Source organism: Polyodon spathula, chromosome 18 (genome assembly GCF_017654505.1).
Source record: "Polyodon spathula isolate WHYD16114869_AA chromosome 18, ASM1765450v1, whole genome shotgun sequence".
Lineage (NCBI taxonomy): Eukaryota > Metazoa > Chordata > Actinopteri > Acipenseriformes > Polyodontidae > Polyodon > Polyodon spathula.
Genome location: NC_054551.1, coordinates 35,487,062 through 35,514,651, shown reverse-complemented (window position 1 = coordinate 35,514,651; position 27,590 = coordinate 35,487,062). Strand labels below are relative to the sequence as shown.

The 27,590-nt window shown below is 43.7% G+C and overlaps 1 protein-coding gene across 8 annotated transcripts in view; it reads left to right on the top strand.

Annotated features, from left to right (window-relative positions):
* Positions 1-27,590, top strand: part of LOC121331203 (dedicator of cytokinesis protein 7) — a 52,475-nt gene that overhangs the window by 23,851 nt on the left and 1,034 nt on the right. For 2 of the 8 annotated variants that reach the window (XM_041278428.1, XM_041278435.1), the window contains 30 exons: positions 1-184; positions 623-787; positions 1,904-2,073; positions 2,881-2,961; positions 3,991-4,080; positions 5,485-5,580; positions 5,884-6,024; positions 6,113-6,226; positions 6,657-6,827; positions 7,210-7,349; positions 7,689-7,858; positions 8,423-8,577; positions 8,969-9,151; positions 9,285-9,420; positions 9,718-9,814; positions 10,708-10,725; positions 13,387-13,483; positions 15,545-15,679; positions 16,026-16,178; positions 16,458-16,616; positions 16,890-16,990; positions 17,523-17,715; positions 19,269-19,412; positions 19,689-19,820; positions 20,421-20,435; positions 24,958-25,083; positions 25,383-25,472; positions 25,728-25,964; positions 26,360-26,503; positions 27,077-27,183. The exon at positions 1-184 is cut by the window's left edge and continues 48 nt beyond it. In XM_041278428.1, coding sequence (XP_041134362.1) covers positions 1-184; positions 623-787; positions 1,904-2,073; positions 2,881-2,961; positions 3,991-4,080; positions 5,485-5,580; positions 5,884-6,024; positions 6,113-6,226; positions 6,657-6,827; positions 7,210-7,349; positions 7,689-7,858; positions 8,423-8,577; positions 8,969-9,151; positions 9,285-9,420; positions 9,718-9,814; positions 10,708-10,725; positions 13,387-13,483; positions 15,545-15,679; positions 16,026-16,178; positions 16,458-16,616; positions 16,890-16,990; positions 17,523-17,715; positions 19,269-19,412; positions 19,689-19,820; positions 20,421-20,435; positions 24,958-25,083; positions 25,383-25,472; positions 25,728-25,964; positions 26,360-26,503; positions 27,077-27,183 — 3,944 coding nt within the window. Of the gene's footprint in view, positions 185-622; positions 788-1,903; positions 2,074-2,880; positions 2,962-3,990; positions 4,081-5,484; positions 5,581-5,883; positions 6,025-6,112; positions 6,227-6,656; positions 6,828-7,209; positions 7,350-7,688; positions 7,859-8,422; positions 8,578-8,968; positions 9,152-9,284; positions 9,421-9,717; positions 9,815-10,707; positions 10,726-13,386; positions 13,484-15,544; positions 15,680-16,025; positions 16,179-16,457; positions 16,617-16,889; positions 16,991-17,522; positions 17,716-19,268; positions 19,413-19,688; positions 19,821-20,420; positions 20,436-24,948; positions 25,084-25,382; positions 25,473-25,727; positions 25,965-26,359; positions 26,504-27,076; positions 27,184-27,590 lie in introns of all 8 variants that reach the window. The other 6 variants (XM_041278430.1, XM_041278429.1, XM_041278432.1 and 3 more) reach the window with 6 other exon arrangements.

Here is a 27,590-nt window from a genome sequence, read left to right as displayed (position 1 = left end):
CACTCGTTCCCGGTTCGAATCGGAGATGTCAGAATAATGGAGAACAACCTGGAAGCTGAACTGAAGACCAGCATTGCTGCTTTGAGCAATTCCCAGCTGGAGCCAGTTGTCCGATTCCTGCACCCACTGCTGGATAAGCTGATTCTGCTGGTTGTCAGGCCCCCTGTGATTGCAGGGCAAATAGGTAAACGCACACACCTAGTGTGAGGCACGACACATTTCAGGGATGGAAATAAGACTCCTGTTGCATAGCGGTTTCACCCATTCCGGGTTTTAGATACGTGCTTGATCAGCCCCAGTTCGTAGTAAAACCAGGAGTGATCAAGTTGCTATGCAGTGGCGGGTCTTGTTTCCATTCCTGTATAGGTGGACCTGGTGACTGCATCAGATATTATCAGCAGTCAGAGCAAGATTGGCTACTAATGATTAATAAGTGCATGAATACATACATAAATAAACAGCGGGCTGTAGAGAAAATAAAATAGATCTAAATCCAAATGCTTCCACTTGGTGCTGGATGTGAAGGTTGATTTAAATTTGATCTCATTTTATCAGTCAGTCCTAAATGCCTACACTCCCCCTGCATAACCATCTTATAAAATAAATATTCCTTTAATTGCAGTTAATCTGGGTCAGGCTGCCTTTGAAGTCATGGCTTCGGTTGTGAACAGACTGCATAAATACGTGGACAGCAGCCAGGATCAGCATGGGAGGAACAGCCTCTTGTCTTCCTACATTTATTATGTTTTTCGCCTGCCGAACATGGACCCCAGTTCTGCATCGCCAGGTAGGACCTGCTTTTGCTTTTGCTGCTGTTTGTCTTTCAAAATGAACGTCAAACTGAAGCAGCTGTGGGTGCTAGAACAGGACGTTTCATGTTGTGTATCGTTCAGATCCTTGCCGTTACCCCAGCCGGTGGAATATATAACTCTCTCATTTGTTTTGACTGGCTCATTAACTACAGCAGCATTTGGATTCTCGTGAAGGTATTTAATGCACAGTGTGATTCTCATCCCGCGAGTGTGGATGCAGTGCAGGATCACCGCATTGAGAACCTGACCCAGGAATGCTGCTGTGGGACTCACTTGAAACCAGCATGTAACAGTCATGGACTTTCTGAATGCACGCCCTCAGTTTGGTCATTGACCTGAAATGGTACAGGAGTCATTAAACGGCAGTTTACTCATTGAAATGCAATCCTGTTAATGGCAAATCCCGCTGATTGTGGACACAGTGTGCACATGATAGGCGTCTGTATATAGCAATGGGGCTACCTGATTTCAAAGAGGTGGGGAGGGAGGGTATTTCATGTTACTTATTAGAACATAAGAAAGGTATTGGAGTGAGAAAAGGCCGTTCGGCTCATCAAGGCTCGTCCCTTTGTTAGAGCACCATTCTCCCCTACTGGTGGAGAACTCTTTTAAAAGTACAGAATCTCTTTTTCTGTCCCCGGTGTTTTATACCCTCCTACTTCAGCTGCTCGGCTGTTCCATGCATTTTATAACTTTGTGTAAAAAAAAGTTCTTTCCAAGTCTTTATAAACTGTTGCTGCCTTAACAAATCAGTTTGCATTTTACACCCACACTGCTGCTCTAGGGAATACAGTGACGGCACTGCACTGCACTATGCTGTACTGTACTATACTGCTGTGTTCTGTACTGCACTGCACTGTGCTTCGCAGTTTAGTTTTTAGCTGCGTCTATTCCTCAGTCAGTTGTGTTGAACTGCAGTCCAATAATCATAAACAGAACTGAAGTGATGTCAGTTATTGCAGCCCTAGGAGCAGGCGGTGCCCAAGGACCCCATGAGGACCATCACATGTGTATTGGGATGCAGGTAGCATGATGTTAGTGTATCGTTGCACCCTAGTGACGATGCTGTTGTGTGTGTGTGTGTTTGATAGGCCCTGGTACTTTAGGAGGCTCGGTGCATTATGCCACCATGGCTCGATCAGCAGTAAGGCCTGCCAGCTTACACCTAAACCGCTCGCGGAGTCTCAGCAACAGCAACCCAGACATCTCGGGGACCCCCACATCGCCAGACGAGGAAGTAAGAGCCATCATCGGAAGCAAAGTAAGTTCATTCTCCTTGCTGGCCAACTGAAGGCTTTTGAGTCAGGGGTATCTCCTCGTATTATTATTATTATTACAAATAGACTTGAGTTTATTTTCGACTGTTTCCTTTTTAAATCGGAGCTGGTGCTGTGTTTGGGGTTCGTCTCGGAACGACCCGTGTGCAATGCAGTTCAACTCCCTAACCTTTGGAAAGGCAGGTGCCTGGTTTGATTTGAAGGTGCTGTGAAGAGATGACACATGCATGTGCAGTTTTGAAAGGTTTGAAGAGATGACACATGCATGTGCAGTTTTGAAAGGTTTGGTCTGAACCAGTAAAAACTGGGACACTCACTCATGTTTGTCACGTGATTTCTGAAACTCTAATGTTGCCTTCATCAGAAAGGTACTTAAGCACGATTAGCACAGGACTCGGTTTCACACTGTCGGTCCGAGGCCTCCTGTTTGCTTCATGATTTTTAGTCCTGTGAGAATTGGGCTTAATATGTTAATGATCAAAACTTACACAGCTCAAGAACAGTGAAAAGGCACTGCAAATCTTTTAGATTTTTTTTTTTTTTTTTTTTTTTTTTAACTTTTTTAAATACTAGTTCTTTTCATTTCCTTTTGTTTTTGTTTAAGTCTGTGTAATGGTTTTAACAAAATAATAACAATTAACAACTTTGTGTCGTGCTTTTTTAAGTCGCTGGGTAGATCCTGTCAGTGCCATGATAACCTGAATTAAAACGCTGATATTTTCTGCAAGATTCTCGATGTTAACCTTCCTCTCGTTCCTCTCCTCTCCCGCCTGCCTTCCCTGCCCGCTCAGGGTTTAGACCGATCCAATTCCTGGGTAAACACTGGCGCGTCGAAGGCTGTTCCCTGGGGAACCAGCCCCGATTCCATGCAGGTGGTGTTCTTTGCACATGTCCACCCCCCTCCTTGCCAGCGGTGCCTTGCTCATTTTCTCATTTTATTTTAATTCAGTAAAATGCATCCATGCTTTTTCTTACTAACATCATTGTCTGTCTGTGTTTTTTTTGCATGTGGCAATCTGCATGAATCTTTTGTTCAGGGAGCATGACAGTGAAAGGATTGCAGTAACAATGTAACCGTGTATGACTACCCAGGAATACCTTTTATCTGCTTTGTTCTTTTAGCTGCAGTCTTTTAGGTGTGGTAACGTACTGTAGTGTGGTGTGTCGGTTTTGTCTTGTCTTCTCTTTTAATTGCCCACATGTGAGCTTATTGGTTACACTGTGTGCTGTGGAAATGAGGGCCATTTATTAGATTAGCCACCAAACCGTGAGACGTATTATTAATAATAATAATAATAATAATAATAAGTGGCATGTTGATGTGTCTCTTTTGTGTCCTATCTTTGTGCAGAATGTGATACTTGGTAGATATATTTTTGATCACTTGTGCTGCGTTGTGATTGTATTGTGTACTTTGTTTTTCAAGGCATTGTAATGGATTTGTAATGGAATAATTTAGATCATAAAGTCTTTTCCAATAAGCAGGTGCTTTATTTCCATTCCAGTTTCACTCACTACCGGCATGTGATGCAGTATAAAATATTTCATCAGCTGCTGTGGAGAGGAGGGGGCTTCATGAATGATTGATGCCAGTGACAGCTGTTTGTCTGTGAATGATTGATTCAAAGGAAAGCAAGCTATCTCTTATAATCTGTGTAAAGTTGGCATATTTGAGTGTTTTCTGCAGTACAGTATGAGGTGATGCTCTTGCATCCTTCTCTAATGAGCTGATGCATTTGATCCATTGTTTTTCTGTGTGTTTGGAATACAAGATGCATCGAGGTCACAGTTTCCATTCTATTGTTTGCTGTATAATACAAAGAGTTTTGCATACATGCTTCTCTGGTACTTGTTTGTTTCACATGCTGTTTTCTCACCATTCATTCATCTCCACTCCATAGGGCATGGATCGGAGTTGCAATCGCATGTCAACGCACAATGAGACTGCAAGCTTCTTGCAGACTTTAACAGGACGATTACCCACTAAAAAGGTAGAACATGGAGGGGCAAGGAAACAAGCATGCAGTGATGTCACTAAACAGGGCACAGAAACACATGCAGTGATGTCACTAAACAGGGCACAGAAACACATGCAGTGATGTCACTGAACAGGGCACAGAAAGACCCAGTGCAGTGATGTCACTGAACAGGGCACAGAAAGACCCAGTGCAGTGATGCCATTAACCCTTTCGGACACAACCCCCAGAGCAGTGGAAAGTTTGCATCATTTACATGTATTTATTCACTTGCTTATTATGAAAGGACACTGGCCCATGTGCGCATGTATATACATACATGTTCTACTTTTGAGCTATTGCATTTAAATTACAAAGAATCACTTGACAAAGGCATGTTAAACATACTGAAACGTTGGGAAGTTGGCTCTTTGAGCTGAAACTTAATAATATGTGTGTGTGTGTCTATATATATATATATATATATATATATATATATATATATATATATATATATATATATATATATAGAATTGAAGTTCACAAAGGAAGCCCTCCATGTTTGAAGATGTTAACTCAACTTTTTGCTGGTATTGAGACACACACACACACACACACACACACGCTTTTTATTTATTTACCACAGTTTTCTAAATGTATAGATTCATGTTTTCCTGCCTGGAGGGCTTGAAAAAAGTGGAAAATGTGTTTGAATAATTTGACTCGTTCCTGTGTTTGAATGCCATGCATCTTGGTTGATTCCTCTGGCATTACGTAAATCTTTCAGATGCAAAGTAAACCTGCTACCCCATTGAATGACCTATTAAAGAGAGGAGAGAAACTCTCTTCTGTAGAGCAGAATGTGGGTTCAGTTCCAGGTGTCATTTATGCATTAGTTTCATTTGTGTGTTATCTTTATATAAATTATACAAACACACCACGCTTCACACAGGGTTATATTCAGGGTTAGAAACTCAGTCGCCCTGCTGCACCCAGTCCTGGGTTTCACAACTACGCCTCAATGAAGTCTATTATCATTAACATTGAAATGATCTGGTATCCAGGAGTTTGAGCAGCCCCTGTTAAACATGTTGTCCCTTTCATTCTACCTGCATGAACAGCTCAGTGACAGTCAACCTGCAGACTCACAGGTGAGGCTCATTCAGGTGTGATCAGTTCATTCAGAGCAGATTTAGCAGGGAGGCTGACTGTTCAAACTCCTGGCTCCTGTTGATTTCAATAATACACCTCAACAAGGGGACTTCTGAACCCAGGACTGGCTGCAGGACTAGTGGAAGTTTCTATCCCTGAATATTTGTGCCTGCTGATCTGCAGTGGTTACGTGTGCTGTGCTCTCGGTGGCTGACTTTGTCTCTCTGTCTCCGTGTCTCTCTCTCTGTCTCTCTCTCTCTCTGTCTCTCTCTCTGTCTCTCTCTCTAGCTGTTCCACGAGGAGCTGGCACTGCAGTGGGTTGTGAGCAGTGGCAGTGTGCGGGAAGGGGCTCTCCAGCAGGGCTGGTTTTTCTTTGAACTGATGGTAAGAAAAAACTGTGTGTGTGTGTGTGTGTGTGTGTGTGTGTGTGTGTGTATATATATATATAGTAAGGGGGACTATGCGGTTTATACAGCGGTTCCCTTTTAAAAGTCCTTTATACCACAGAACCAGCTATAAGGTGGCCTGGTCCCGGTTCCCATTTGCTCTATAATAGGAGTCTCAGTATTTGGCTTTGAGAGGATTTTGTGAAAATTTGTAGTAGTGCTTCTTGAACCCTTTTTTTCTACAGCTTATGTTCTTAATAAAAGCCAGTTTTTTAAATGCTCATTTTCTGATCTTTTGCAGGTGAAAAGTATTATACATCATTTGTACTTTACGGACAGACTGGATTCCCCGAGGAGAAACCGCTTTCCAGAGCGCTTTATGGATGACATAACGGCCTTGGTGAGCACCATCGCGGGCGACATCGTCTCCAGGTTTCAAAAGGTAACGCATACTCATTCGTTCATGTGCTGCAGATCAGCTTCGTAAGTCATCCTCATTCATTCATTTGATTTTCTTCTGCTGTTCACAGGACCTGGAGCTTGTTGAGAGACTCAATACCAGCCTTGCGTTCTTTCTTAATGACTTGCTGTCTGTGATGGACAGAGGCTTTGTCTTCAGTCTTGTAAAGACCTACTGGAAGCAGGTAATCTTGCATGACAAACTTCGGCAATGTACTTCAAAGCATTTTCAGTTCAATCTTTATCATTTAGGGTACATTCGGAGCACAGTGCAAGAAGTATAGAGAGATGCAGGTCACAGTATGATATGGATCAATACATGTTATTGTCCATATGGGCGACTTTGTAAGTGTAACAAAATCCAATGATCACAAATGATGGACAATTTTGTTCTGACATACAAGAACAATTTGGCGGACTACAAGTACCTGTGTAGGGCTTTCACTAGCGTACCTCTATTACGATGTGATGCACAATTCATTATTAGATTCTTCATATCAATGTGAAGACAGTGGGAGTGTTGGTTTATGGGCTGTACTTCTTGACTAGCGTAGTTCAGTTCGTTCGGAGTAATCTGTGAAGCATTGGCACTGCTTTCGCTTTTGTTTTTTTAAGGTTTCCACGAAGCTGTATGCTCTGCAGAGTCCTACAGTGCTGGTCTCCCTAAGGCTGGATTTCCTTCGTGTCGTCTGCAGTCATGAACACTACGTAACACTGAACCTGCCCTGCAGTTTACTGACCCCTCCAGCCTCGCCCTCCCCGTCTGTGTCTTCAGCAACGTCGCAGGTGTGCTGCTTGCCACCTTCCACGCTTCAGTTAGAAGGAAGTGACCCCACTCGGGTGTGATCTAAAGTAAACAGTCATGCGACAGGTCATGCTGTCCAGCACCTGTGCTGACTTTGTTCCTTGAGGTGCCACGCCCTGTACTGTAGGGTTATATTAATGAGACATTCCCAATGGGAACCCTGTACTGTAGGGTTATATTAATGAGACATTTCCAGTGGGAACCCTAACAGTGTCCAGTCATTCCTTGCTGTGTGATGAATGAGTCTTATCAATAATAGCAGCTATCTCAATATTGTGTTTTTATTTCCAGATGGATGCTTTGTATAATTGAATTGTTAAGCCGTGTTTTGTTGATTTATTTATGGAAGCATTTTTCTTGCAGAGTTCTGGGTTTTCTACAAGCGTGCAAGATCAGAAGATTGCCAACATGTTTGAGCTGTCGGTTCCATTCCGTCAGCAGCACTACCTGGCAGGGCTGGTACTGACCGAGTTAGCGCTCATTCTGGACCCAGAAGCGGACGGGTTCGTTTTGAACACGGCATTATCTTGGAAATAAGACTCCTATTGCATAGCAATGTCACCCATTCCAGGTTTTAATATGTGCTTGATTAATCGCACTTTGTATAGGTAACAAGCTCAGGCGGGTCTTATTAAACTCTTAGTAAAACCAGGAATGGATCAAACTGCTATGCAATGGGAGTCTTATTTCCATCCCTGTGTGTTTATCCCAGGTGTCCTAGATGTTTACACCAGCTTCTCACCCATTGTTAGATGCTGCAGTGCCTTTAGATCAAATTCTTGGCAGTGCCACAATGCAGCTCGTGGATATTTATTATAATGTTACTTGTTTTATATTGTCAGTTTTTCTGGACTGCATAAGAAAGTGATAAGCGTGGTTCACAACCTGCTCTCCAGTCACGACTCGGATCCCCGCTACACAGACCCTGACGTGAAGGCCCGCGTGGCGATGCTCTACCTGCCACTCATAGGCATCGTCATGGAAACGGTGCCCCAGCTGTATGACTTCACAGGTAAACCCGGGTGTTCCATTAGTTCTTGGGGCTCTGTGTGTTTCTTACAGTATGTGCTACCTGAGAGATCAGCCTTTCTAAAAAGAGAAATACCTGCCAATTTCCAAGTTCACGTTCTTTTTTAAAACCAATAGAATTGTAGTTTGTTTGGTTTGAGAAAAACTGCACTTCCCAGAGTGCACTGGCAAGGAAGAATGCATGAACGCAAGAGTGTGTGCGTGAGAATGCTTCCCACCTTATTAACCAGCTCCAGTAGTGTTGTGTACCTCGAATTTCTGTTCTCTCTGAAACCGGAAGGTGCTTCATATGCTAACCCAGTTGCCACAGTTACAGAAGGGGTAGACGTTCCAAATTCGCCATCCTAGTGGTCATTTAGAAAAAAAAAAAAAACTCAGGACATTTTTGCTAGAATAGTAATCTAATAGTAAAATAATAATCTAAGCCAGCAATGAGGAATGAGAGAGAACACGCGTACTAGGATATTAAACAGGTCAGACGCGCAATACCAGGAAAGTGTTGCTGGTGTGAAGTGTCCTTTTTAAACTGTGCTTGCTGTTCCACCAGAGTCTCAGAGCCAGCGTGGAAAGCCAGGCAGTGCAGCTGTGGATGAGCATGACAACGAGGGGGGCAGCATGATCAGCCAGACCGTCGCCATGGCAATAGCAGGGACGGCTGTTCCACAGCTCAGCCGGCCCAGCAGCTTCCTTCTAAACCCCTCGGTACAGAAACACTGCAGGCTGCAGCTGGAGTATTAAACGACATTCGCAGATGATATGCACTCGCTTGTAGAGACGCCAACAGCTGAGCTGACTGTGAAAGAACTTTCTTATATTGCTATCTTCATTTTTTAAATTATAATTTGGTTATCATTTTTATTATGAATTTGTTACCATTTATTCAAAAAAAAAAGATGTTACTGCTATGCAATTCTGTGAAACACTGCTGAAAATCATTCAGTGAATGAATTTGCTGCCATTGTTTGTGTTACCTTCAAGTGCTAATATGTAGTAAAATCAATCGAACGTGCTGGTTTGTATTAAACGTGCTATTCTTCTCTTCTCTGCAGTATACAATGTGAGTCGAACGCAGTGTTTCATTTCCCTGTTTCAGGCTGGGAGACAGCTTGCAGTGTTCTCGGCCGAGTCGAGCCGCAGTCTCCTGATCTGTCTGCTGTGGGTGCTGAAGAACGCAGATGAACTTGTTCTGCAGAGGTGGTTCACAGACCTGTCCGTCATGCAGCTGAACCGTTTGCTGGATCTGCTGCACCTTTGTGTCTCCTGCTTTGAATACAAGGTACACACAACTGAGGGCGGGTGTTTAGGTTTTAGTTTTTTTTAAAGGTGCATATTAAAAAAAAAAAAAAAAAAACCCTGCAGATTTTGTTTAAAGGCTGAGATTAAAAAAAAGTTTGATTTTTATCTCGCAGGGTAAAAAATCGTTTGAGAGAATGAACAGTTTGACGTTTAAGAAGTCCAAAGATATGAAGGCAAAGCTGGAAGAAGCGATCCTGGGAAGTATCGGGGCAAGGCAGGAAATGGTCCGTCGAAGCAGAGGACAGCTAGGTACCAGAGACTACAAAATAGCTGACCCGAACTGAGCCTAACCCTAACCCTAATCCTTGCCCCAACCCCGACCCCTAACCCTAATCCTTACCCTAACCCTAAGCCTTACCCCAACCCTAACCCCTAACCCTGACCCCTAACCCTAATCCTTACCCCAACCCTGACCCCAACCCCTAACCCTAATCCTTATCCTAACCCTAACCCTAATCCTTACCCCAACCCCAACCCTAGCTTAATTGTTGTCCAGCCCCAGTATGCTGGTCTGGAGTTAATCTTGTGTTAACTTGTATTCTGCAGAGAGAAGTCCCTCTGGCAGTGCCTTTGGAAGCCAGGAAAACCTCAGATGGAGAAAGGATATGACACACTGGCGTCAGACCAGTGAACGGATGGACAAGTACGCTTGCATTTTTGTTTAAAGTTTGCCATACAAAGTTACTTTTTTTTTTTTTTTGCAAATCACTAGTAACAAGTAACATCTTGCAATGTGCTGTGAGATATTATTTGTTTCCTCCAGTCTCCAGTTCATTGTACAAAACTTAGTCTTACAAGCCCTGTCAAACAGACACCTACACATTCTATATTATTATATATACACACACACACACACACACACGTGTATTCCAATATATTGCTTGTGTTCCAGGATGTTTGGGGTTAAACAATTCCATTTAGAAAACTGTAAAGGATCTCAGTTTGGTGTGGGATGGTCTGTACTGTATGTACCGTGTGGGATGAGGTTGACAAGCATGTCCAGGCTAAGGACCCTTGTATGTGTAACCCTGGTAGGTACAGTGTACCGCGTGTTTTAGGCATGATAATGATGTCATTGACGCAATGACTAGTTGATAATATATTATGTTTGACGAGCCTAACCTAAGCACTGTCAATAGTGACTATTGACAATCTACCAGCTGATTAACTTTCAGTAAGAATGCTGTTGTGTGACTTTGTCCTCTTTGCTGTAAGCTGTATAGGCTTTAACACGTGCAGACGGGTCACAGCTGCGGAGAAGGGTGTAGGTCAAACACCGAAGAACAGTAAACCTAGCAGCAGTCCGATGCAGTGATCTCTTCCATATCGACTGCATAATTCATTTATTATTTCGTCAATGGTTGTTTTTCATGTTTAACGCGAACATACAGTATTTTTTTGGTTGTTTCTTTACTGTCACATGTTATAAAACTGTGTTTCATTCCCGCAGTGTCTTCTTGGCAGGTTGCCTTTCCTCCTCTCCTGTTTTCTTAACCCATTCCTATAATTGTGTTTTCACATGTGCTGTATGTTTAGGAGCCAGAAAGCAGTCAGGTACTGTAACGCTGGTGTGTGCGTGCGTGTGTGTGTGTGCGTGCCGCTGGCTTTTACTTTTCTGCTTTCCCCCAAATTTGCAACCCCTTTACTGGTGCCTGGGTTCTCATTTCAGCGGTGTGTGCGTGTGTGTGAAACTGATTTACACGCTTGCTTTTTATATCCTCTAAATATGTGATTCTGTTTCTCTCTCTCTATTTCTCTCTCTCTCTCTCTCTCTCTCTCTCTCTCTCTGTCTATATATATGTGTGTGTGTGTAATATATATTGTTCTGTACAGTAATCTTCTCTCTCTCTCTGTCTATATATATGTGTGTGTGTAATATATATTGTTCTGTACAGTAATCTTCTCTCTCTCTCTGTCTATATGTGTGTGTGTGTAATATATATTGTTCTGTACAGTAATCTGCTGATTTCAGCAAATGCATTGCAATCCTATAAGTTTCTTTTATTCTTTTTGGACATGTGTGATTTTTAAAGTGAAAACACATGACTTTAAACGTTTCTCTAATTTTCGTGCTTATTTTATTTTTATGATTTATTGTTATTTTTAAAGTATGGCTGTTATTAACCCAGTATTTGATGAATTTCATTTGGAGCTCTGCTCATTCCTGTTGTGTTTTCTGCCTGTAGTGCAGCTGGGTGATGGTAGCAGAGTACAAGTCTGTACAACAAAGCTGTTTGTTTTGCCCCTCTGCGAGGCACGTGCTTCTGTTATTACTACTGTCCAGTTGAATTGGGTGAAAGGCTTGTTTTTATTGATTCTCTGCTTCGTTATGCATGTGGCTTTGAATTCTTTTCTTTTTCCCTAAAGTCTGGAACCTGATCTGTGCTTGTTTAAATAAACATACAATGCAAAATGTGCAGTTAATTGAGTTTTTGAAATGCAGATATTGAAATATAATACGACCAGGGATGGAAATCCCATTGCATAGCAGTTTGATCTATTCCAGATTTTTCTTTTGAGACTCATTAGATCCAGGACATAGGTTTCAGTCTCTGGTGTGTGTAATTGTTTATCCCCACAGTAAAGCATGGAATGGATCAAGCCGCTATGCAGTGGGAGTCTTCTCTCCATTTCTGATATATGTTAAATTTTTTAAACTCAGCACTTCAATTATGATAAAACTTTAACTAACCACAGACCAAATGCGAAATATTTTTTTTATATATTTTTATATTTTTATATTTTTTATATATATATATATATATATATATATATATATATATATATATATATATACACACACACACACACACACCACACACACACACACACACACACCACACACACACACACACACACAGTGCCTATAGAAAGTCTACACCCCCTTGAACTTTTTTCACTTTTTGTTGTGTCAGTGCCTCAGAGTTTCATGCATTTAAATGAGGATTTTTTTTCCACTTATCTACATACCATACTCCACACTGTTAAGGGGGAAAAAAGTTTTTATTGAGAAAAAAATTATATATTAAAAATTAACCTATTCAGAGGTTCGGGTGGGGAGGCCAATACACCCCCCCCCCCCCCCCATCCCCCCAAGTTAATACTTGGTGGAAGCACCTTTGGCAGCAATTACAGCTGTGAGTCTGTTGGGATAGGTCTCTACCAACTTTGCACACCTAGATTTGGCAATATTTGACCATTCTTCCTTACAAAACTGTTCAGGCTCTGTCAAATTCCTTGGGGAGCGTTGCTGGACAGCAATCTTCAAGTCATGCCACAAATTTTCGATTTTATTTAGGTTGGGGCTCTGACTGAGCCACTCAAGGACATTTACCTTTTTGTTCCTTAGCCTCTCCAGTGTAGCTTTGGCTGTGTGCTTTGGGTCGTTGTCATGCTGATAGGTGAACTTCCATCCCAGTTTCAGCTTTCCTTAGGTTTTCCTTAAGGACTTCTCTGTACTTTGCTCCATTCATTTTCCCTTCTATCCTGACAAGTGCCCCAGTCCCTGCTGATGAGAAACATCCCCATAACATGATGCTGCCACCACCATGCTTCACAGTAGGGAAGGTGTTCTTTGGGTGATGTGCTGTGTTGGGTTTTGCGCCAAACATAACGCTTTGCATTTAGGCAAAAAAACTTTTTGCCACAAGCCTCAGAATCTCTTGAATTTTTTTTTTTTGCATACTTCAAACGGGATTCAAGGCGGGCTTTCTTGAGTAATGGCTTCCTTATTGCCACCCTACCATAGAGGCCAGATTTGCGGAGTGCTTGGGATATTGTTGTCACATGCACACTTTGACCAGTCTTTGGCCATAAAAGCCTATAGCTCTTGCAAAGTTGCCATTGGCCTCTTGGTAGCCTCTCTGATCAGTCTCCTTGCTCGGTCATCCAGTTTGAAGGGACGGCCTGATCTAGGCAAGGTCTTGGTGGTGCCATTTCTAGAATATTTATTTAACTTGGAAATTATAGGGTAGGATGTGTAGATAAATGAAAAAAAAAATGTTTTAATGAATGCTAATTCCAGGCTATAAGGCAATAAAAGGTGAACATTTTGAAAGGGGGTATTTCTATAGGCAGTGTGTGTGTGTGTGTGTGTGTGTGTGTGTGTGTGTGTGTGTGTGTGTGTGTGTGTGTGTGTGTGTGTGTGTGTGTGTGTGTGTGTGTGTGTGTGTGTGTGCATAGATACACACATTTATTTATTTATTTTCATTACAGATCCAGAGCAGAGTTGGACCATGAAGCACTTATCGATGGGAATCTTGCTACAGAAGCCAATCTAATCATTTTGGATACTCTGGAGATAATTGTGCAGGTATATGTGAACTCTGTGTTAGGAAAGGGACTGCTTCCCATTGCAGTAAATGAACAGGAGCACAAACCTCTCCTATAACAACACCCATTGCCTGCTAACTTAACCCTTTAGGTCCCGCATTGTTTTTGTCGAGCTGAAGAATGTGAAATTAAGTTAAATATATTCATTCAAAAAGGAGCAGGCTTGTCCTCACTTGTATAACAATAGAGCTGATATGTAATATTTTTCTTGCTTGCTTTTTGTAATCACAATACATTATAATACGTCATAATACGTCACTTCTCGACGACGTTTCTTTCCTTCTCGCTGGTGCTAAGATAAGGTTGGACCTTGAGGTCCTGCCAGGACTGAAATGGTTAAAATCATAATGTGTTTGCTTAACAGAAAGGAACTATGTCTATCTTTCAAGAGAAGTTCTCTGAAGTTTGATTTTTAGATTCTTGTGCGATGGCAACGTTGAATCATTGGCAGTGAAAGCAGTGGATCGGAGCAGTGCCAGCACAGTGCAGTCTGGTTCATTGAATCATTGGCAGTGAAAGCAGTGGATCGGAGCAGTGCCAGCACAGTGCAGTCTGGTCTCAGTGCTCTCTGGTTCATTGAATCATTGGCAGTGAAAGCAGTGGATCGGAGCAGTGCCAGCACAGTGCAGTCTGGTCTCAGTGCTCTCTGGTTCATTGAATCATTGGCAGTGAAAGCAGTGGATCGGAGCAGTGCCAGCACAGTGCAGTCTGGTCTCAGTGCTCTCTGGTTCATTGAATCATTGGCAGTGAAAGCAGTGGATCGGAGCAGTGCCAGCACAGTGCAGTCTGGTTCATTGAATCATTGGCAGTGAAAGCAGTGGATCGGAGCAGTGCCAGCACAGTGCAGTCTGGTTCATTGAATCATTGGCAGTGAAAGCAGTGGATCGGAGCAGTGCCAGCACAGTGCAGTCTGGTTCATTGAATCATTGGCAGTGAAAGCAGTGGATCGGAGCAGTGCCAGCACAGTGCAGTCTGGTCTCAGTGCTGTCTGGTTCATTGAATCATTGGCAGTGAAAGCAGTGGATCGGAGCAGTGCCAGCACAGTGCAGTCTGGTCTCAGTGCTCTCTGGTTCATTGAATCATTGGCAGTGAAAGCAGTGGATCGGAGCAGTGCCAGCACAGTGCAGTCTGGTCTCAGTGCTCTCTGGTTCATTGAATCATTGGCAGTGAAAGCAGTGGATCGGAGCAGTGCCAGCACAGTCTGGCAGTCTGGTTCATTGAATCATTGGCAGTGAAAGCAGTGGATCGGAGCAGTGCCAGCACAGTGCAGTCTGGTTCATTGAATCATTGGCAGTGAAAGCAGTGGATCGGAGCAGTGCCAGCACAGTGCAGTCTGGTTCATTGAATCATTGGCAGTGAAAGCAGTGGATCGGAGCAGTGCCAGCACAGTGCAGTCTGGTCTCAGTGCTCTCTGGTTCATTGAATCATTGGCAGTGAAAGCAGTGGATCGGAGCAGTGCCAGCACAGTGCAGTCTGGTCTCAGTGCTCTCTGGTTCATTGAATCATTGGCAGTGAAAGCAGTGGATCGGAGCAGTGCCAGCACAGTGCAGTCTGGTTCATTGAATCATTGGCAGTGAAAGCAGTGGATCGGAGCAGTGCCAGCACAGTGCAGTCTGGTCTCAGTGCTCTCTGGTTCATTGAATCATTGGCAGTGAAAGCAGTGGATCGGAGCAGTGCCAGCACAGTGCAGTCTGGTCTCAGTGCTCTCTGGTTCATTGAATCATTGGCAGTGAAAGCAGTGGATCGGAGCAGTGCCAGCACAGTGCAGTCTGGTCTCAGTGCTCTCTGGTTCATTGAATCATTGGCAGTGAAAGCAGTGGATCGGAGCAGTGCCAGCACAGTGCAGTCTGGTCTCAGTGCTCTCTGGTTCATTGAATCATTGGCAGTGAAAGCAGTGGATCGGAGCAGTGCCAGCACAGTGCAGTCTGGTCTCAGTGCTCTCTGGTTCATTGAATCATTGGCAGTGAAAGCAGTGGATCGGAGCAGTGCCAGCACAGTGCAGTCTGGTCTCAGTGCTGTCTGGTTGTTTTCTCTCTGACAGACTGTGTCCCTGGCCGAATCCAAGGAGAGTATTCTTGGGGGGGTGCTGAAGGTGCTGCTGCACAGCATGGCCTGTAATCAGAGTGCACTCTACCTGCAGCACTGCTTTGCTACGCAGAGGGCCCTGGTTTCCAAGGTGGGGCACCCGACAGCAACGACACTTAAGTGTTCAGTAAAGTAGATTATGCACGTTTTGTAAAGCAAGCCGCATGTTGAGATTTTTTTTTTAAAAAAAAAAAAAAAAAAAAGTGTATGTCTCTTTAATATATAGAGTATTGCATCACATTTAAAATGATCCCTTGAAAATCAATTATTGATTTATTTTCTCTCCCACGACTGTATAGTGAAGAATAATTGATGAAAAATATCTGTCAATCTATCTGTCTATCTGTCCATCTACTGTATGCATATATATCTTTAATGATGTTAATGTTGAAGACTACAAAAGCAGGTGATGCATGCTGTGTTCTTCACTCATGCAGTTTCCAGAGCTGCTGTTTGAAGAGGAGACAGAGCAGTGTGCGGATCTGTGCCTCAGACTCCTGAGGAACTGCAGCAGCAGCGTCAGCACAATCCGAGCCCATGCCAGCGCCTCCCTGTACCTGCTGATGAGACAGAACTTCGAGATCGGCAATGTGAGTGTGTATTAACACATGGTGCTTATAATCCGAGCCCATGCCAGCGCCTCCCTGTACCTGCTGATGAGACAGAACTTCGAGATCGGCAATAAAAAAAAAAAACAACTTTGGTATCTTTTATTAAGTCTATGTGAATGTATCAAATTACATAAATACAGCTTGTAGTCTGATTTTCTGATTGATTTATTTATTTATTTATTTATTTATTTTCCCCTCAAAAGAGAAATTGAATTTGGTACCCGATGGGTTAAGGATGTTTTTGTTTGTCGGTTGCAGAATTTCGCCAGAGTGAAGATGCAGGTGACGATGTCCCTGTCCTGTCTCGTTGGGACCTCGCAGAACTTCAATGATGAGTTCTTGAGGAGATCTCTAAAGACAATCCTGACGTACGCAGAGGAGGACTTGGAGCTGAGGGAGACCACCTTCTCTGATCAGGTTCATTATCTTCATCGTAAAAGAACACACCTTTTATTATGAAGAACATAAGAGAAGTTTGAGAACGAGAAACGGTGAACATGCTTATAATAGACTGTCAGGTGTTGATACCTGCACCAGTATTAACGTGAATCACTGCTGACCAGAACAGGGTCAGAACTGCAGTGGAAAGAGATAAAGGCGTACGCACTGTAAAAAAACTGTTTGTCAAATGGCCTCGGGTCATGAAATCCTTAAACTATGAAACGCTTTGTTGATGTGTTTGTGTTTCAGGTCCAGGACCTCGTCTTTAATCTTCACATGATCCTGTCTGACACTGTGAAGATGAAGGAGCACCAGGAAGACCCAGAGATGCTGATTGACCTCATGTACAGGTATTGATCGATTTTCATTGATTTTCATTTCAACAGGGAACTGGATGCCTGCCAGTTAACAGAGTTGCTACATGGATGAAAACTTGATGAAAACTACTGCTGCTGCTTTTTTTCCTCCAAGTATTTGATGATTATTTGTATTAACAGGGATGTTAATAAGACTCCTATTGCATGGCAGTTTCACCCATTCAAGGTTTTATTATGAGCTTGATTAGCTACAGTGTTTAGGTAACAAGCTCTGGTGCTTCTTAAGCTGAGGGAGCAAGAAGCCACTTTTTCAGGAACAGTTTTTGAAACCTGGTTCCAGGAGACCTAATTTGAGGCAACTTTGCTGTATCAAACCCCAAGCCTCCCTGTTGTGCCGTGCAGGGGCCTGAAACTAAGTTCCAAGGCACAAACTGGATTTGGGTCCCCTCTGCTTTTTTAAACTCATAGTAAAACCCGGAATGGATCAAAGTGCTGTGCAATGGGAGTCTTAGTCCCATCCCTGTGTTAATGTTGAATGAGTGCATCCTTGTTTTAAATGTTGCAGGATCGCTAAAGGATACCAGACCTCCCCGGACCTGCGGCTGACCTGGCTGCAGAACATGGCTGGGAAGCACTCTGAGAGGAACAACCATGCTGAAGCGGCGCAGTGCCTGGGGCACGCGGCAGCGCTGGTCGCAGAGTACCTGAGCATGCTGGAGGATCGCAAGTACCTGCCTGTGGGCTGTGTCACCTTCCAGGTAGGAAGAGCATGCCTCCTCTTGTGCTTTAACATGCATACATGCATGCATGCATGCAGGCAGGCAGGCAGGCAGGCAGGCATGTATTTTTAATTCTAAACTCAATTTCTTTGATTTGGCCCGTCACTATCGAGCAGTTCAGAGCTCTTTTGGTTTGCTGTTTATTTCTGTAAAGAGCCCTGGGATGCGTGCACATGAAGGACGTTGTATAAATGAAGTTGGTATTCATATCTGCTCAAGGCCAGTTAAAGCCATCATGTTTAGAAAAAAAATGCTAAGTTGGTATAAGAAAAAATAAACTAACAGATACAGATACCGTAAAATAAAAAATTACATCAGAATGGCATTAGAACAGATTGATTGCTTAGAACAGACATGGGTCTGAGTGACTTTTCAAAGTGTTCCTCGGTGCGGTGCAGAGCGAGGTCATGGGTCTGAGTGACTTTTCAAAGTGTTCCTCGGTGCGGTGCAGAGCGAGGTCATGGGTCTGAGTGACTTTTCAAAGTGTTCCTCGGTGCGGTGCAGAGCGAGGTCATGGGTCTGAGTGACTTTTCAAAGTGTTCCTCGGTGCGGTGCAGAGCGAGGTCATGGGTCTGAGTGACTTTTCAAAGTGTTCCTCGGTGCGGTGCAGAGCGAGGTCATGGGTCTGAGTGACTTTTCAAAGTGTTCCTCGGTGCGGTGCAGAGCGAGGTCATGGGTCTGAGTGACTTTTCAAAGTGTTCCTCGGTGCGGTGCAGAGCGAGGTCATGGGTCTGAGTGACTTTTCAAAGTGTTCCTCGGTGCGGTGCAGAGCGAGGTCATGGGTCTGAGTGACTTTTCAAAGTGTTCCTCGGTGCGGTGCAGAGCGAGGTCATGGGTCTGAGTGACTTTTCAAAGTGTTCCTCGGTGCGGTGCAGAGCGAGGTCATGGGTCTGAGTGACTTTTCAAAGTGTTCCTCGGTGCGGTGCAGAGCGAGGTCATGGGTCTGAGTGACTTTTCAAAGTGTTCCTCGGTGCGGTGCAGAGCGAGGTCATGGGTCTGAGTGACTTTTCAAAGTGTTCCTCGGTGCGGTGCAGAGCGAGGTCATGGGTCTGAGTGACTTTTCAAAGTGTTCCTCGGTGCGGTGCAGAGCGAGGTCATGGGTCTGAGTGACTTTTCAAAGTGTTCCTCGGTGCGGTGCAGAGCGAGGTCATGGGTCTGAGTGACTTTTCAAAGTGTTCCTCGGTGCGGTGCAGAGCGAGGTCATGGGTCTGAGTGACTTTTCAAAGTGTTCCTCGGTGCGGTGCAGAGCGAGGTCATGGGTCTGAGTGACTTTTCAAAGTGTTCCTCGGTGCGGTGCAGAGCGAGGTCATGGGTCTGAGTGACTTTTCAAAGTGTTCCTCGGTGCGGTGCAGAGCGAGGTCATGGGTCTGAGTGACTTTTCAAAGTGTTCTTCGGTGCGGTGCAAAGCGAGGTCATGGGTCTGAGTGACTTTTCAAAGTGTTCCTCGGTGCGGTGCAGAGCGAGGTCATGGGTCTGAGTGACTTTTCAAAGTGAGGAGCGAGGTCATCCTTGTGGTTTTGTGTTTCTCTCAGAACATCTCATCGAATGTGTTGGAGGAGTCTGCGGTGTCTGATGACGTGCTGTCCCCGGATGAAGAGGGAATATGCTCTGGGAAGTACTTCACTGAGGCAGGGCTGGTGGGGCTGCTGGAACAGGCTGCTGCTTCCTTCTCACTGGTGAGAGCTTTGAAATGACACGGCTCCATCTGCAGGGCCTCGGGGGTTGTGTAGCGACGGGACGGCAAATTCACTTTGCTGTAACAATACAAGTATTTATGCAAGTCAGCATTACTCCAAAGAGCAAATCTATTCTGTTTTTTTTTTTAACACAGCTTAATAAGGAGAAGTGTAAAATCGAACCCTTGTATTTCTGTTAAAAGCCATTTGATTTCCATTTGTTGAGAAAGTAGCAGAGCTCTTAACTGTGACTCTCTTGCTCATGTGTTCCTATAGGCAGGAATGTACGAGTCTGTGAATGAAGTTTATAAAGTGTTGATTCCAATCCACGAGGCAAACAGGGATGCCAAGAAGCTTGCCAGTATTCATGGTAAACTGCAGGAAGCATTCAGCAAAATCGTTCACCAGGTAAAGGAGTCTTTATATTTCCACTCATCATGCGATGCTTTGAGCAGTAGCTGCAGAGCAAGTAAGAGGATTTTTCTCAAGTCCTGTTTAATTGTGAATGGTCAGTGAAGAAGCTGTAATATTGTGGGTGTTGCACTGTGCTTACAGGGTTTAGTTGATCCTCACAGTGTAATATTGTGGGTGTTGCACTGTGCTTGCAGGGTTTAGTTGATCCTCACAGTTAAGCAAGTCAGGTTGATAAAACAACCACAATAAAATATTAGTGTGCTAGTTTTCTACCTACAAGACACGACATGGTTTCTAAAAATGCTTTCATACGTTCATAAAAATCACTGTGATTTGCTGTGTGAATATCTAACTGAGAGGAACATACAGTGCACCCTTTTTAATACGTATAGTCCAACACAGTAAGAAAATGCAATCCTCAATAAACGATTACCGGCATTAAACAAAGAGGATCTTTTTCTAAAGGACTAAGGGGCTTACTATATTTGATCAAAAAACAAAGGACCGCTGTCTTCTGTAAGTCCATGAACAGACCGCAGTGGTCAGCCTGATCAGTGCTGCTTTGACGTGATTTTGTATTTTTTTGTTACACAGAGTACTGGCTGGGAGGTAGGTTGAGTCCTCGTTCTGCTTCCCCACATGTGCTAGCTGTGGGTGTTCTGTTGCTGTCTGCTGTAAATCCAATCCATTAACCTCTGAGTTACTGTCCATTAGTACTGTCGTGAAGCAAAACAACGTGTGTAGCGTGACAGGCAGTGCATGGGTCCCCACGTCTTTGCTCTAATGAGGTGCCTTGGTGATTTGAGCCACACCCCATTGTGGTTCCTTGTGTTTGAGCTGACACACAGCGTTACCTCTCGCCAGCACCAGCATCACAGTTGTTGCGTGTCTCACATGTTCTCATGCATTTCATCATTCTCAACCACAGGGTTCGATTTAAGTGCCATTTTACTCTTCATTTGCTGAAAACAGCTGTTTTTTTTTTGTATGCTGTTTTATAAATACATATGTGTGTAAGTAACTGAGCGGTCTAAATTTCACCAGCTAAGGAAAGGGTGTCCTAGGTTCCTTAGGAAGTCGGATCTTTAACCAGGACCGCTCTGGAAATCGCTGCGATATTGTTTCTTGTTTGCCAGTTTGTTTTTAAACTAAATCGACCCCTGGTTTGTGTTTGTGTGCACACACTGTTTGTCCGTCTCTTGTATTAACCTTGTCATGGTTTATTGCATGGTAAAAGGAAAAACAAGGCCAGTACTTGCCGACCTTCCTGTTTCTGCGCTGGCTGTCTGCACGTGCCTGTGGTGTTCTGGAGAAACCTGTCTCTTTGTGCTCTGCTCTGCTTTTGTGTGCCTGCCCCTCTTAGTGATGAAAGCATGTTTTTTTTTTTTTTTAAAAGTATATTTTGTTTTCTTGATTTTCATTTTAAATCAGTGTTTGTATTTATTTGCTGTAATTGCTTTGTTGTTGTTGTTTGTTGTTGTTGTTGTTGTTGTGTTTTTGGAAGTCCCCTGACCTGATTAAAATATTTTCTGTTTTCTCCTCTTATTGCCCTGGTTGCTGACCCCCTCTCCTTCCCACTTTTATTATTGTCTGTTGTGGTAAGTTCCTACCTTCAGGGCTTTTCTGTTACTTATAGGAACCTGCTGTACAGCAATGCAGTGACACCTTTTTTTAGGACTGAGTTAACTAATTTATTGTTTTTAATGTTTAATTGAACGAATTGAATGCAATACAAAAATATGTGATAAAGGCACCTCCAAAGGTTTCCACTGAAAACCCCTGGAGTCGCTGCCTGGTTGGGATTGGGGTTGAGGTTGGGGTTGGGGTTAGGGTTGGGGTTGGGGTTGGGGTTGGGGTTGGGGTTGGGGTTGGGGTTGGGGTTGGGGTTGGGGTTAGTTGGCTCAGTCCTGATGCTTTTTGTACACGTGCACTACCCTCCTTTGCATATTCACACCTGCTGCTTAGCCGATACATTTTACCATGCAAAACTATTAGAAAACTATTATCCAAGATGTTGACTTTTGTCTGTTTCCACCTTCACACTCTTCCAGCTGACAGCTCAGAGTTGCCACCTTGACCACCCTTTATCTGTTCTGTCTCTGGGGAATTTGGGGGTTTCCGGTTTACTGTACATATGTATTGTTCATGTTTGCAAGAATACATTGTGTGCTGTTTTTAAAAGGCTATTTGATTTACACAAAGCTCAGCCTTATGATCCTGGAGGGAGTGAATGTTTGCGGTCGTGCTGTTGAAATGTTCCCTGTCTTTTACTGCTCTCGCTGGACTTGTCTTCTCATGCCATTTACTGTATGTCTGCTGTAGAGCTGGTTGTCTTTGTTACTTTGTTACTAGTCCTTGTTGTCTTTGTTACTTTGTCATATTTCTCTGTGCTTTACTGTACACTCGCTGCCAATGCTGCTGCTGCACTTGTCTGTATCTGTTGAGTCTTGGCTAATTCAGTTTTCTTTGTTTGTTGGTAATACTCCGATCACTTCCATGGCTCAGTATTCCACAGCCAAAGGACACAAACATTAGTGTTCACGATCCTGCCAAAATTCACAAAAAAACTAACAAACAAGAGTTTTTTTGCAGCTTTTTATCAAACTATTAAAAGTTAGATTTATTAAACAGAAGGCATAGTGGTGTGCTGTTAGGCTTCCACTGCATATCAGTTTGATCCATTCCTGGTTTTACTAGGAGTTTAATAAAACACACCTGAGCTTGTTACCTGTACACTGTGGCTAATCGAGCCAGTAGTAAAACCTGGAATAGGTTTGACCTGCTGTGCAATAGGAGTCTTATTTCCATCCCTGCGCTGCGGAAATTGAATTATTTCAGTTGTGAGATTTGCATTTCAGTTATGAGGGCTTCACAGGTGAAAGGGGTTTGCTTTAAGGCTAGTTTCCTGCACCAGGCTTTCACTTCACTCTGGTAAAGGCGTTTAAGGGTGATGGTTATTTAATGGGTATCTAAGCAAGGTTTCCTCATGCTGAACCCTATTGGTGCTCATAGTGCTGTGATTGAGGTCTCTGGGCAGGCTGAGCGAGTGCACAGGGCTCCTGGAGTTTCCTCAGCCTGAACCCTATTGGTGCTCATAGTGCTGTGATTGAGGTCTCTGGGCAGGCTGAGCGAGTGCACAGGGCTCCTGGAGTTTCCTCATGCTGAACCCTATTGGTGCTCATAGTGCTGTGATTGAGGTCTCTGGGCAGGCTGAGCGAGTGCACAGGGCTCCTGGAGTTTCCTCATGCTGAACCCTATTGGTGCTCATAGTGCTGTGATTGAGGTCTCTGGGCAGGCTGAGCGAGTGCACAGGGCTCCTGGAGTTTCCTCATGCTGAACCCTATTGGTGCTCATAGTGCTGTGATTGAGGTCTCTGGGCAGGCTGAGCGAGTGCACAGGGCTCCTGGGTTTCCTCATGCTGAACCCTATTGGTCTCATAGTGCTGTGATTGAGGTCTCTGGGCAGGCTGAGCGAGTGCACAGGGCTCCTAGTTTCCTTGCTGAACCCTATTGGTGCTCATAGTGCTGTGATTGAGGTCTCTGGGCAGGCTGAGCGAGTGCACAGGGCTCCTGGAGTTTCCTCATGCTGAACCCTATTGGTACTCATAGTGCTGTGATTGAGGTCTCTGGGCAGGCTGAGCGAGTGCACAGGGCTCCTGGAGTTTCCTCATGCTGAACCCTATTGGTGCTCATAGTGCTGTGATTGAGGTCTCTGGGCAGGCTGAGCGAGTGCACAGGGCTCCTGGAGTTTCCTCATGCTGAACCCTATTGGTGCTCATAGTGCTGTGATTGAGGTCTCTGGGCAGGCTGAGCGAGTGCACAGGGCTCCTGGAGTTTCCTCATGCTGAACCCTATTGGTGCTCATAGTGCTGTGATTGAGGTCTCTGGGCAGGCTGAGCGAGTGCACAGGGCTCCTGGAGTTTCCTCATGCTGAACCCTATTGGTTCTCATAGTGCTGTGATTGAGGTCTCTGGGCAGGCTGAGCGAGTGCACAGGGCTCCCGTGTCTCCCAGGGGGGTTTCCTGCAGAAGAAAATGAGAATGGGTGCTTGCATTCTGTTTGAGCTCTCCCTGTGTAACCCAGAGCTCTGCTGAGTTGAAATGTGCAGGTTTCCAGGGAATCTTCATTTTTTTCAAAACCAGTTATCTGGTTTTTGGTGGACCCATGCACGGTGATTTATTCCGAATTTTACCGGTGTCTTGATGCTTTGTTTGTGTATTTATAGCACACTCGTATTTCGAACTTGAAGGCAGTGCATCTATAAAGTCTTGTACTATATACTCGTGGGTTCTATATATATATATATATATATATATATATATATATATATATAATATATATATATATATTTTTCAGTATGAATTGAACATTGATCCCCTTAACGGTCTCACAGTGTTTTAACCCTCCTATGTAATTGAAGCCGTTCTATTTGAATGCAGTGTTTAACACCTAAAGAGAATCGTACAAACACAGTGGTATTTTATTTAATTTCCTGTAGCAAGGTAATCCTAAGCAATGTATTCATAAACAAAGAGTCTGTACGGAAAACATTTGAGTGTCATTTACACGGCTCTTGCAGAAATACTGCTTGCTTTTGAAATCTCTCATTTGGACAGATGCTTAGAATATCAATAGAAACTTTCTATGAACGCCTGTAACCCACAAAAAGACGAGGAGCTGGTTTATGAGTTGCATAAACTGTGGCTTTATCAGTTTAAATGGGTTATGTGCATTGCTAAAGCCTTTTTCAACTTAAATAGGTCGTGTGCATTGCTAAACTATGAGGTAACCCTGTGACCTGTAAGATGTATCTTAGATTTCGTGTTCCACAGTATCTCCCGGGTCAGCGTGATTGTATGTACTTTATTTAGCAGTGCAAACATTTACAAATGTGTACTGGAGCTATCGACCAGTGAGATTGTACTGTGTTATATGTGAACGAAGGTATCGTATAGTTTCCTAACCTTGACACAGTTAATAATATATTTTTCAGTGCATGGTTTTCTTTCTTGCACTTTTTCTTACAGAAGATACTTAATGACACTGCATTATATATAATTATTGTAATTGTAAACCCTATAAAAGCAGGGCATCTATATGAAATATATCTCTTTGTTTTAAAGGATGGTAAGAGAATGTTCGGTACCTATTTCCGAGTTGGATTTTACGGATCCAAATTTGGAGACTTGGACGAGCAAGAGTTTGTTTACAAAGAGCCGTCAATCACGAAGCTGGCAGAGATTTCCCACCGGTTAGAGGTAAGCAGAATGATTTCACACCAATCAGAGGTAAGCAGAATGATTTCCCACTGATCAGAGGTAAGTAGAATGATTTCACACCAATCACAGAATGATTTCCCACTGATCAGAGGTAAGTAGAATGATTTCACACCAATCAGAGGTAAGCAGAATGATTTCACACCAATCAGAGGTAAGCAGAATGATTTCACACCAATCAGAGGTAAGCAGACCGCACACTCTGTGTGGAAATGGTTCTTGTTGCCCCTGTCATTCCTGATGTGTTCATTTACCCTGGACTTGCTTCTTAACCCTTTCAGGGATTTTACGGTGAGAGATTTGGAGAGGACATGGTGGAAGTCATAAAAGATTCTAATCCGGTCGACAAATGCAAACTGGATCAGAACAAGGTACTGTGGGATTGTTCTGTGTCAGATTGTTTTCAGTGTTTGCCTGCTTGACTTTGCTTCCTCCAGTTTTCCCAAACCTATCCGTTGTCTCATTTGAAACATGCAATGCTGTCCAGTGTATGGATTAGATGTAGAATGAAAGCGTCCAGCAGCTACACAGCAGCAGCTGCTCCACTTCACTCAGTCCTGACTGTGTTCACATGCGTGTCTCAGGACCGCTGCTTGCACTTGGCTTGATTTGTTCCTTTCTTTCAGGCATACATCCAGATCACGTACGTGGAGCCTTACTTTGATAGCTACGAGATGAAGGACAGGATCACATATTATGATAAGAATTACAACCTGCGTCGCTTCATGTACTGCACCCCGTTCACACTCGACGGCCGGGCTCATGGTGACCTTCACGAGCAGTTCAAGCGCAAGACGTTCCTGACCACGTCCCATGCGTTCCCCTACATCAAAACCAGGATAAACGTCATGCACAAAGAAGAGGTAACCCCAAACAAAACCAAACAAACTTACAAAGTGAGAAGCACCTGCCATTGCACCGTCACTGAGGTGTGGGGCCCCCCTGGTCAAGCTGATACAGCATGATGGTCTGCAAGGTGTTTGAATTGTCCTGGAGGTGGAACTTGACCGTTGCTGCCTCCGAATCCCTGAAGCGAATGTGTGGGTGGAAAGCCGCTGTGAAGTGTGTTCTTCAGTAGCGTCCTTGTCACTTTGTTAAAACTGTTCCTTGTAAAAAGTATGATTAACTACAGTAGTCTTATCGTCCGAACAAAAAACTAATGAACGGATCATCCTGCATGCTGTTGATTCTTTGTAACTAAACCCTTTGTATTGCATTGAAGTTCGGAGCAATGAGCTTTACCCCCCCCTCCCCCCAGGTAATTTCCACGCCCATTGAAGTTGCCATTGAGGATATGCAAAAGAAAACCCAGGAACTTGCATTCGCCACACACCAAGAACCAGCCGATCCCAAGATGCTTCAGATGGTACTGCAGGGCTCTGTGGGGACCACTGTCAACCAGGTCAGTGTTTATTAGAGAGCTCTGTGTGATTTAAACACATTGGAATCAGGTATGGAAAAACATGAAAGAATATGCAAGGTGGACCGTGGGGTCCATTACAAATGCAAATGCATTATATGTCAGAGGTTCCCTAGACTGTGTCTCGCACCATGAATGATACAACACAGGGATGTGTATTCCAGGTTTTACTAGGAGCCTGATTAGCCCCAGTGTAGAGGTAGCAAGCTCAGGTGTGTCGTATTAAACTTGTAGTAAAACCAGGAATGGATCGAACTGCTCTGCAACGGGAGACTCGTTTCCATCCCTGCAATAGGCCATGTGCTTAAAGACACCAAGCATGTTGCTGCGGTGTTGCAATCAGCTGACATTTACAGCAACCTGAGGCTTTTCATAGCAGAACCCGTGTGTGTATTCCCTGGAATACCACGGATTTCGGGCTGCACTGTATGGACCGGGTTGCAGCTCTTTGTGCAGTTGCTCTTCTCCTGTCATGCTTTTGTGAAGAACAGTAGCAATTCTGTCTGGGCTACAATGGGTGTCACTTGTCTGAAATCTTTCTCTTTGTGTTTTAAGGGTCCTTTGGAAGTGGCCCAAGTGTTCCTGTCAGAAATACCCAGCGACCCCAAACTGTTCAGACATCACAACAAACTGCGATTGTGCTTCAAGGATTTCAATAAAAAGTTAGATGCGTCTTTTTGCCTTGTTTAAACAAGGTTACAAATATAAGTTAGTGGTGGTGTTTTCTCAACAGAATAGAGGGAGTACTTTATTATTTTAAAGATTAAAAAATAGTGAGTTCCCATTGCTATTTATAACTATTAATCAGTAGAGCTACATTTAGAAGTACTAAGATAGACTTAAAATCAAAGACTTTCTCAATGTCTTTCCATCTTCCAAAACACACATTCAAACAAATTACATTTCACATCCATAATACAATAGAAAGTGTTGACATCATCGATTTGATGAAAAAATCTATATTTTAAGCTTTTTTTGAGAAGTTATTATTGTTAATGGTAGTTTCGCTCTTATTTTGGTTTCCTTTGCATTGAGCATTTCAGTTGATTTACTATTTCACAATTTTTAC